The sequence below is a fragment of the Lontra canadensis genome, unplaced genomic scaffold (assembly GCF_010015895.1).
Source record: "Lontra canadensis isolate GAN:19392208 unplaced genomic scaffold, GSC_riverotter_1.0 scaffold45, whole genome shotgun sequence".
Taxonomy (NCBI): Eukaryota; Metazoa; Chordata; class Mammalia; order Carnivora; family Mustelidae; genus Lontra; species Lontra canadensis.
In genome coordinates this window covers 11,998,906-12,009,780 of record NW_022631039.1, presented here as the reverse complement: position 1 = coordinate 12,009,780, position 10,875 = coordinate 11,998,906, and the positions used below count along the sequence as shown (strand labels likewise).

Here is a 10,875-nt window from a genome sequence, read left to right as displayed (position 1 = left end):
GGGGGTCGCGATCGCGGGGGCCGCGGGCGGCGCGGCGGCGGGCCCGGGCGCGGGGGCCGCGGCGGGCGAGGCCCTGGTGGCCGCGGCGGCCGCCTCGGTGCGTCGGAGCCCCGGGCCCGCGCTGGCGCGCCTTGAGGGCCGCGAGTTCGAGTTCCTCATGCGGCAGCCCAGCGTCACCATCGGCCGCAACTCGTCGCAGGGCTCGGTGGACCTGAGCATGGGCCTGTCCAGCTTCATCTCGCGGCGCCACCTGCAGCTCACCTTCCAGGAGCCGCACTTCTACCTGCGCTGCCTCGGCAAGAACGGCGTCTTCGTGGACGGGGCCTTCCAGCGGCGCGGCGCGCCCGCCCTGCAGCTGCCCAAACAGTGAGTGCCACGGGCCCCGCCCGGCCTGGACCCCGGGCCCCCCCTGGATGCCCGACCCGGCCTGGACGCCAGGGTCACCAGGACCCTCGTCCAGACTCCGACTCGGGGTCGCTTTCGGCCTTTGACCCGGCCTGGACCCGGAGGTCACCCTGGCCCGGGGCCCGACCACCCCCTGGATCCGTAGCCCGATTGGGTAGATCCTGGGGTCACCCCAAGCCCTGGCCCGAACCCGCCCTGCCCTGCCTGACACCAGAGACGCCTCCGACCCCGCCCAGCCGGGGCCTCAGGGACGCTCTCCGACCCAGGTGCGATCCGTGCTCAGTCTGGACCCGGGGTCCATTCCCGATCTCCAGCCTGCCCGGACCTTGGGCTCCGAGGGTCTCCCGGCTCCTCCTGGCCTAAACCGTAAGGGTCACCTTTGCTTCTGTCAGGCCTGGACCAGAGGACACTCCTGAGGCTCGGCCAACCTGGGTCCCCAGGTTCGCCCCGCTCCCCACCAGGTCTGAATCCCGGGTCGACCCTGCACGAACTCCTGAAAAGGGTAGCATCAGGTGGTTTCAGTGTTGGAGGTGTGCCCCCTCACTTCCCCACAGTGGGGGTTCAGGTCTGAATGGCAGTGACTTGGGCTGGGAACGGACGTTCCCATCCCCGGGGCAGGGGTCCAGGACAGGAAGTTCTGTCTCTCCAGTGTCCCTGGAGATGAAGCTTCTGGGACGGGACAGTGGTACCCAGCACTCAGGCTTTCCTAGCACAGCTGGGGTTCCTGGGCCAGAAGGGAAAACAGCAGGGCATGGGGGCCAGGGCAGGGAGAAGGCAGCCCCCAGCAGCCTTAGGGATGGCTGGGCGCCAGATGCCCCATGGGTACTTTTAGGGACATTGACTCACTTTCCCTTGTCTTCTGGTTCCCGTGTCTGCTTTTCTCTGCCATGGGCTGTGCCCCGTGATCCTTGCTTTCTCAGGATCTGTTGATCAGGAGAGGACCTATTTAACTACTGTGCTTCCTCTTTGGGCACTTTCTGTTTCTGTGTAGTAAGTGCCTTGAGCCCCTCACTAGTGTTTATATTTCTCCAATGGGTTTCCTGTTCCACGCTTGTCTCTGATGGTCTAGTTATGCTTCTGTGAGAGAGTCCAGGGGATTTTTGCTGGGGTGATTCCCAGCGACCAAAGCTTGCTTCTGTAAACTTCTCCCCTCTCTAGGGTCTCACTGTGTTTGGTTGTAAATAATGCATTGGTTTCCCAGTGCAGCCTCAACAATGACTCACTCCTGCTTAGGGTGTGAGAGGGACAGCGTACCTTTATTTTACGAAGGTGAAAGGTATGTATACCGGTAAAGTCAGGGCTTGGTGAGTAACAAAGTTATTCTGTCCTATCTTTGTTACTACTTTGTTCTCTTTTCCTAACCTGCTCAGTGTCTGTTCTGGGCCATTAAATACATTTCAGGGCCAACCACTCCTCTGGTGAGAAAGTGACAGGCAGAACAGCCGCATCCCTGCCCTGCCCCCAGGCTCTTAGAGGCCTGTTGCGCTAATGCACCTTTCCATAATTCAGTGGGATAATTTAGAGCTCCCTGCCCACCTGCTGTGTAGGTCGGCTCCTAACTGGGGCCTAGCTTACTGAATCTGGTGCCCTCTAGTTTGTTCTCTAACTGGAGGGGAAGGAATGCCAGCTCACCGAGGCCTCAGATCATCCTCTGAATAGGCCAGTACCAGGTCCGTCGTTTACATGGTGTTGTGGGAGCTGGTGGACCCCCAGCTGGTTTGTGTTCAAGGGGCTTGACTTCTGGGTGGGCATATCGCAGAGCGCTGTGCTGTGGCCGACAACCTGAGCCCTTGACCTCTCTCTGACCACATTCTTTGCCCCACTGTGCTTGTGTTTGCCTTCGGCTGGGCTTCTGAGCAGTCTCCACGTAGGCAGTGATGTAAAACGCATGAGAATAGAACGACCGCGCAGGAGGAGAACCATTCAGGGGGCATCTGTGTCTCCCTTCTCCTGCTTGCTTCTGAAAATTGGCCGAGCCTGTTGACCTGTGCGTTTAGCGGTTGAAGCTAGCTTACAGTTTTTTCTGTTTTAGAGAGTGTAAACCTGAGTAGTCCTGTATGTGGAGTGGCCTGTTGTAAACTGCTTTTTTAGCGCCGGGTCAAGGCTCTTTGGCCTGTCACATAGAAAGCAATCAAGAAATTTTAATGAATTTAGTGCAAGGAAGTTGAATTTGTACGTTTTTGTTACTCCAAAGTGGAAAATCCATTACTGGCTTTTAAAGAAGGGTAGTAATTACTGTCCATTTTCTCTCGGGCGTTGGTACGTGGTTTTGCCTTTAATGTTTGAAGCTATGAATTTCTTTACCATAAATTAATTAATTTTTAAAGATTTTATTCATTTATTTTACAGAGACACAGCGAGAGCGGGAACATAAGCAGGGAATGTATGTGGGAGAGGGAGAGGCAGGCTTCCCGCCGAGCGGGGATCCCGATGTGGGGCTCGATCCCAGGACCCTGGGATCATGACCTGAGCCAAAGACACACGCTCAATGGCTTGAGCCACCCAGGCGGCCCCCATAAATTAAAAATTCCCGTTGTACTGGGCATTTCATGGACTTGCTATGCTTGGATTTAGTGGAGTGAGGTGCATGAGCCTTGAAGTTTTTGTTTTGTTTTGTTAGCGTTGTGATTATATACGTGCCAGTTCCTGATAGGTGACGTCCGTCCTGGGAGGCATCGCTCTCACTGCTCCCTCCCAGGGACAGCTCCCACGATGCCTTTCCTCCCTCTTCTTTCCTACTGTAGAAAGCTTGTGCTTAAGATGAATACCAGAATTTACCCCCATTTATTACTGCAAGTGCGTTCTTCCCCAAAGATCAGTATTTTTAAAGAATTTCCATAATGGAAGACCATTCCTTGGGACCCATTCAGAACTGATCTTGCTCTCCTGCCGTTTGGCCACACTGTGCCGAGTCCCCTGGACACTCCCAGGGAGGGAGTGCACATCCGTTATAACTCAGCCCCCACCTGACTTGACTCAGCAAAGGCTTCTGGGCCCTGAGTCTAGCATTTCTTCCAGCCGGCGAGCTCCCTGAGGGTTGGGCCGAGAATAGCTCTCTTTCACCCAGGACAGTAACTGGCTGGCAGGAGGTGCACAACTGAATTGTGTTTGTTGAATGAACATATGAGTTAACTGAATGAATTTGCAGCTTCCGGGGGTGTGGAGGAAGCAATGTCATCGATTTCACATGGTCTTCAGAGGTGGCAAGTCAGCTTCCCTCTGGTCTGTGTGGCCCGCCCTCTCTGGGTACACGGGCGGGCGTGGTTCCTGTGTGACTGTGGTCCTTTATACCGTCAGATTTAGAATTGGATGTGAACTACACAGAAACAGGCCCATACACAGCCCCTCACTTGCTCTTCCGTCTTTATTTTTTTTTTGCATCTTTTTTTTTTTTTAAACATGTTTGTAATAAACGCGAACTACTCGATTGATGATAGTAAAAACAAGACTTCTGTTTGTGGTAGCCTCTGTGAGTGGTAAGGTCATGGGATTCTTTCTTTTCTTTTTACTTTTCTGCATTTCCCAGACTTTCTGCGATGAGCATGGCTCTTTTTTTCTTTTTTAACACTTTCTGTTACCGAAAATTTCAAACGTGAGAATAGAGCAGTGAACTTGAACGTAACCGTCCCCATCATCAACGGTTAACATGTCGGGACCTAGCTTGCTTTACCTTTGTCCCCACTCATCTTTTCTCCACCCCCCTGGCGACCTGGAAGCGGGTCACAGATGTCCCATCGTTCTGTGTGTGTAAACACTTCAGTAAAAGATGAAGATCCTATTTTTTAAAAAGAGATTTTATTTATTTATTTGATAGAGATCACAAGTAGGCAGAGGCAGATGGAGGGTGGGCGGGGGTGGGGAAAGCAGGCTCCCCACCGAGCAGAGAGCCTGATGCAGAGCCCAATCCCAGGACCCCAAGATCATGACCCAAGCTGAAGGCAGAGGCTTAATCCGATGAGTCACCCAGGCACTCCGAAGATCCTTTTTTTAAGAAACCTAACCACAATGTCATGAACACACCTTAAAAGTTAATTGTAATTTTTTACTGTCATCAAACTTCTAGTTAGCACTCGCATTTCCCTTACTGTCTCACAGATTTCTTATGGCACGTTTGTTTGGATCAGGAGCTAAATCAGACAGCGTGATTGGTTGGTGTCATTACATCTCTTGTCATCTATAGGCTCCATCTGTGTCTTTTTTTCTTCCTCGCTGAAGAGACAGGTCCTCTGTCCTGTAGAGTTCGCACCCCCTGTGTTTATGGACTGGGTCCCCTGGTGTAAGCTTACCGTAAATCAGTTGTGGGACCCAGAGATTTGATCAGACTCAGAGTTGATGTGTTTTTGGCCAGAAGCCACCTCATAGACGCTAGTGCGTGTGTCTGTCAGGAAGCAGAGGTGTCTGTCTGTCTGCGTTAGCACCTTCTAGTGGTCCTTGCCTGGGTCCATCAGGTGATTACTGCCCGTACTGTAGCCGTTCACCTTGGCCGCGTGGGTGCACTCCACCCCCGGAAGGACACGTGGAGGGTGGCCTGTGGGAGGGATCATAGCTTCTGTGTGTGGACTGCGATGGGACGTGACTGTGACCCCCACAGCATTTTATTGCAGATGAGTTTGTTTCATATGGTTTCCCAGTGCTCTTCCAACCGGTCCCTTAAAAAGCATGGGATTAGTTACTAACCGTCACACAAGTAGTTACCAGATTGAAGTCACTTTGAAATTCGTTGGAAACTGCCGCAGAATTGAAGTCAGCCAACGGTACCTGGCCGTGGCCGTCGGCCTGGGAGCGGGCCCTGTGCTGCACGGGGTTTACACGGGGGGCAGCGGCTGGTGTCAGCTCAGCGGACCCGAGTGCGGGGCTGTGCGGGGCCGGAGAGAGGAGCAGTAGCCCGAAGAGCCTCTGAGGAAGAAACGTTCCGGTCTGGTGCCCGTTTGTACGTGGAAGTTAGAGGAGTGAGAAATGCCGCGTGGAGAAACCGGGAACCCTGGGAGCAGGAGCCACGGAGACGGAGCTGTAGAAGGTTCAGCCGCGTCATGTCTGGGGAGTGTGGCCAAAACCTGGCATGTGCGTTTTTGCTAAGTAAACCCTTTATCCTGGTTTTTTTGCTCGTTGACAGTCATGGTGGGTCGCATACATTTTCCAGAGTTACTCTGAAGCTTCCTTTGTGAGGATTTATGGGACTGTAGTGAATTGGGGGCTAGGACCCGGAATGTTTGTTAATGAAAATATGGGCCACTGTCCAGCATTCAGTTCACGCCGAGGTTTTTCGGGCCTGTCACCCTTACAGGAGAACATATATGGTATTTTAGACATCAGTCTCTCACGATGTGTGTGCTGAATTGAATTTATGTATTTATATGTTTATTTACATATTTATTATAATAACTTAGGAAAGCCTCTTGTGGATAAAGGGAGACGTTTGGTGGACACTACAAGGGTATTCTGTAGAGTTTTAACGATGTTCACGGTTAGTGCTTTGGAAAAAGAGACACAGCTCTGTTTCAGATCATGTGCTGAGATGAAAGGAAAGCTTTTGATTTGGAGATACAGTCATTTACTATTTGCTGTTTTTGCATCTTGTGAATGTCAGGGGATAAACTTGGTAAATTAGTGACAACTCAAATTACAGCAATGTCTCATCTCCATAATTACCCTACATTTAAAGCATTTCATATTAAAATGAGAGGATTATAGAAATGCTTTTACTTTGATTTCCTGGAAGTAGGGCCTGGCATTGTGACTTGCTAGGAGGTTTCCTGTGGTTAATGTTCAGTCCGCTCTCTCGCCTTTTGCAAGTTTCCAGTTTTCTGGTAAGAGGTTCCTGATGGATTTAAGGGACAGAAAATGGAATCTCTGGGTGTAAACGTATTTTGTGAAAATACAAAGGGAAGCCGCGATGGTGTGCCGCGAGGGTGTGCCGCAAGCCGCCTGGGAGCCTGGACCGAGGCTGTGGGGGTGTCGGGTGCAGCTGGCCTGTGCCCCTTGGGCCTCGGCGGCCCCACTTCTGGGAGGCCGATGGCAGGACTCCTGTCTTTGGACGTAGCAGTTCCCGCACTAAATCATGAGCTGATTGCAAACGTGTGGCTTCTTCTACGAATACTTTCCAGGAGGCACACAGAGAAGAGATGCGTGTTTTATACATGGTTTGATGTAGAAGAAATTTCCCCCCCTTAGTCACTGGTGACATGTTTAACCATGCCCAGAAAGGGCGTTATTTCCTCCACAGGGGAGGGCTCTTGTCCTTCCACACGTGTGTGCAGAACGGGGCTCAGACCGACACCTTCCTGCTGGAAGCCACAGCAGCCGCCCCCAGCCCACTCGGGCCCGGCCTGGCCCCTCAGCCCAGGTCCCCATGTCGCTAATGGTGACCTGCCACCTCTTACCCCTGGCCACCCCCTGCCTTTGTCTGTTCCAGGAAGACCCAAGGTTTTGGGTCCAAGAGCCCTTTCACGCCCTCACACGTTGCTGGGGACCCCAGAGAGCTCACATGTGGGCGCGGTTTGTCTCTTACACTCACCGCATTAGAGATGAGAACCAAGAAGTTAAAATATACTTATTTGTGAACCCATTAAAAACAGCAGGAGTAAACAAATCTCAGAAATCATTTCTTGTGATAAAATTACCGTATTTCCCAAAACAAAGAACGAGAGAATAGGGCTATTTGTTTTTTGTAAGTCTCTCCTGTCTGGCTCGTGGAGGACAGCTGGGATCTCATGGTGCTTGTACTTTTCCTCTGTTGTGATAGGTTTCAGTTCAGCATCGGGAGAAAAGCCAGCCTCCCGTAGACCTGGGCTGGCAGGGGGATGGAATTTCCATGGGCTTTTGGATGGTGGTAGATGCCCTTCCTTGATGCTGCACCAAAACTGGACAGGCCGTGGTTACTTAACGGTCACTTGTGCTGTGGGGTCTGAAGCGTCCTCAGGGGGCTTTTGTACTCTGTTAGGTTAAAATCCATTACTCTGTCTTGCATTTTGAATACATCTTCAATTACCCATGCATGGTTTTGTTACTTCATGCATTGATCATTGGGGGAGATATTGACTGAATTATGCAGATCTTCTAATGTCAGTATGTCTTACTATATACAGAAAAGCATATTTTGATCCCTGTCAAACTCAGATCTTGTTTGAAAATAGAAATCTTTGAAAGGATCCAGCATTTTGGTATAGTTTAATTTTGAATCTAAAAGTTGAGTTGATGGTATATTTTTATAGAAATAAAAAAAGGTCATATGATGTAATTATGGGTCTTATTAGTACCTCATAACATCATTTGGCTTACATCTCATATTTTGTGTGTGTGTGTGTGTGTGTGTGTGTGTGTGTGTGTGTTTGCAGTCAGTGCGTGATGACTTTGGATGGGCCCGTGCAGCCCATCGTTAGTGCTGCTCGTGCTCGGTGCTGGTGAGCCCCGTGTGACTTGGGCTCACGCATACGCACGGGCAATGATCGGCACCAGTTGTCCATCGACAGCCTTCCCAGGAAAACTCCCTCCTACCACATGATTTGACTGTAGTTTACGGGTGAAGCTCGGGATCCTTCTGTACGCTTCCACTAAGCTGTGTCTGGAACACAGTGAGAAGGAGCTTGGGAACCACATGAGCTCTTGGAGCTGATTTAGAAGGAACGTGAACAGGGAATCTGATGGCAGAGCAAACAGGTTGCCAGCTGTGAAGTTCTATGAACAGAAGTTTGTATACCTCCTCCTCTGCCCTTGGGGACACGAGTATATCCGGTCAGTTGGCAGGTACATCCCTGAAGCTGGGAACGGTGACTCATCACAGCCTGAGCAAAACATCTTTCCCTTTAGAGTATCCACCTCCCTTTGGTTGGTTCCGTATTAACCAGAAACGTTTATAGCCCTCCCTCCACTCCCAGTGTGTGGGGAGACTGCTGAGTATCTCGTTTTCTCAGCAATTGTGTTTTTCTCTGCAAATTGCTGCATGAATGGATTTTCCACACCTGCTGACCCTTGGGTTAGCCAACAGGAGATCTCACAGAGTCAAGAACTTTCTGCAGTGATAGAGATGTTCTTTGAGCCGTCCAGGATGGTGGCTCTAGTCCTGTGTGGTCACTGAGCCTTTGAAATGTGGCAGAGAACTCCGTTTTTAATATTTAGCTGGAAGTTCATTTAAGTTTAAGTAGCCACACGTGCTGACGGCCATGCAAGCCTGGATCCCCAGCCCCTGGCTGTGGCTGCTGCCTCAGTTTACCCCATTCACCTCCGAGGCACAAGTGTTCTTTTCTGCAGTATCCTTCGAGGTGAGGAAGACCGACTGGTCCTGTCTGGGCTTGGGGCTCAGGCAGACCCACGGCTGTTCCACGGGCTGCGGTGAGGAAGTAGCCAGCCGAAGTATTTGCGAAACGTCTTCTGACTGAAGAGGCTGGTCATCGTCTTCAATTTCTACTACTCTGAACTGCAGATAAGTGGAGAACGGGCTGTTTTCATTTTCCCCTTTATTACCCTAGTTCTGGAAGCCCCAGGAAAGAAGTAAGGGACCCGAGAGATCGTTCCTGGGGGTAATAAAGAGAAGAGACACATTTGCTGGTGCAGGAAGTTTTCTGAAAACTCTGTGGCCCTTTCTAGCCCTGGATTTACCACGTATATTGGTTATTGATGGATTCCTTTTAAGCAGTTCCTTTATAAACAAGTGCATGAGTATCGTGTGTCTGTCCCATGTGGCGCGTACGTGGACTCCTGCTCATAGCTGGTGGCACTGGTCATTGTGGCTGGTCATTCTGTGTTGTGACTGTGGGTCGCGTCCTCCCCTGCAGGGAGTGGCATGGCCCACGGGGGCAGGGCTGAGCTCTCCATGGCATGTTGTATTCCTGGTGCCAGCAGAGTGCGTGGCACTTGGAGGACACGCAGCATATATTGACTGGATGTTGACTTACAGACACAATCTTCTGTGGCTGCTGCTGGTTGTAATAGATCAGTTCCAGCATCTGGCTCACAGTTAGTCCCAAATCAGTGCTTCCAGTCAGTGGTCAGAAAATGTGTCCTTCGTGTGGCAAATGAGCGACACAGCCGGCACCGACTGGTAAGCCCACCGTTGGTAACGCAACTCTCCAGGCTGTAGGAGGGTTGTGTGGGGGAGTGTTGGTGGGCCGGGCCTGGAAGTGGCGAATCCCACTTGTGCCCGTGTGCCCGTGATCAGAGCGGAGGCCATGACCACTCCAGGGGAGGGCCGTGTGTCCAGGAAGAAGAGGAAAGGCTCTGGAGAGCACTTAGCCGGTCTCAGCACCGTTCAGTCTGGGCAGCAAACTGCACCCTGTGGGCCCAGGCCCGCCAGACTATGGTTTGTATAAATAAAGTTTTATGGGAACACAGCCATGCCTATTTGTTTACGTGGTCTCTGTGGCTGCTTAGTTGAGACAGACTGTGTGGCCTGGAAACCTAACTTACTTAGTGTCTGGCCCTTTATAGAAACGGTGTGTGCCTCCCCCACAACCCGTGCTCTAATGCATACACTTTCCTCCCAGCCAATGATGCTTTTTACTGGGGTTAATCCCCACCCTTATGTTATGGTTTTCTTTGTATGGAGCTTCTATGTTTCTTAATATGTTATGCTCAATTTCAGGAGTTTTATATATTTGTTTTGGGGATGGTCAATATTGAATAGGATCTTTTTCCTTATTTTCTAAAGGGTTAGTGTTTCCATGTAGGAAAGGTGGGGTGTGTGCGTGTGCATGTGTGTGTGTGTTTCTTTTCTCCTTTTTTTGGTATGGGCTTTATAATACCAATTTAGTTTTAAAATTTTACACTTTGAAAACATTTCAAGCTTCCAGAAAAGTTGCCAGACTTGTTCAGACTAGTTCAAATAACTCCTGTCCTCGGCCCTGATTCACCCATTTTTAACATTCCACTGTATTTGCTTTACTATTTCCCTGCATGTGTATGTGCTACATAAGAGTCGGTTAAATGTACTGCACCCCCTTTTCCCTTACTACTACAGTCTGTGTTTCCTTAGGATAAGGGTGTTTTCCATAACCACAGCCTGGTAACGGAGTTGAGGAAACCGGACCTCACTGTGGTGCTGCTCTCTGACCCACCACCCGGGGGGACAGGGCTGTCAGCCCCCGCGGGGACCAGGGCCGTCACCTGCCCCTGGGGCGTCCTTGCAGCGTCCGTCATCCTGTCCAGCGTGGAGTTCTGTGGTCTCCTTATTCTGGGACAGTTCCTTGGCCTTTCTCTGTATTGACCTTGACATTTAAAAAAACAGAGCAGGACAGCTGTTTTATCAGATGCTTCTGGAATGAGATTGGTCTGATGAGAGAGTCGTGCTGGGCTGCTGAGATTGGGGGTGGGGACCTGGGGCTGGAATGCGGGGTGGGAGGGTGCCCACCCTCCTCTGGCATCTCTCGAGGCGCAGCTGCCCTTCCCGGCAGAGTTCACAGGAATCGCTTGCTTTAGGTATTGGCCGCAGCTTCTCCACCCGATGGTTACTGTTTTTCTTTTTGTAGTTAATAAGTA

General features: G+C 51.0%; 1 protein-coding gene across 1 annotated transcript in view; it reads left to right on the top strand.

Moving 5' to 3' along the window:
- Positions 1–32: 32 nt before the first annotated feature.
- FOXK1 (forkhead box K1) overlaps positions 33–10,875 on the top strand; it is a 56,847-nt gene continuing 46,004 nt past the window's right edge. The window contains exon 1 of the mRNA XM_032872772.1: positions 33–366. Coding sequence (XP_032728663.1) covers positions 158–366 — 209 coding nt within the window. The 5' untranslated portion in view covers positions 33–157. The remainder of the gene's footprint in view (positions 367–10,875) is intronic.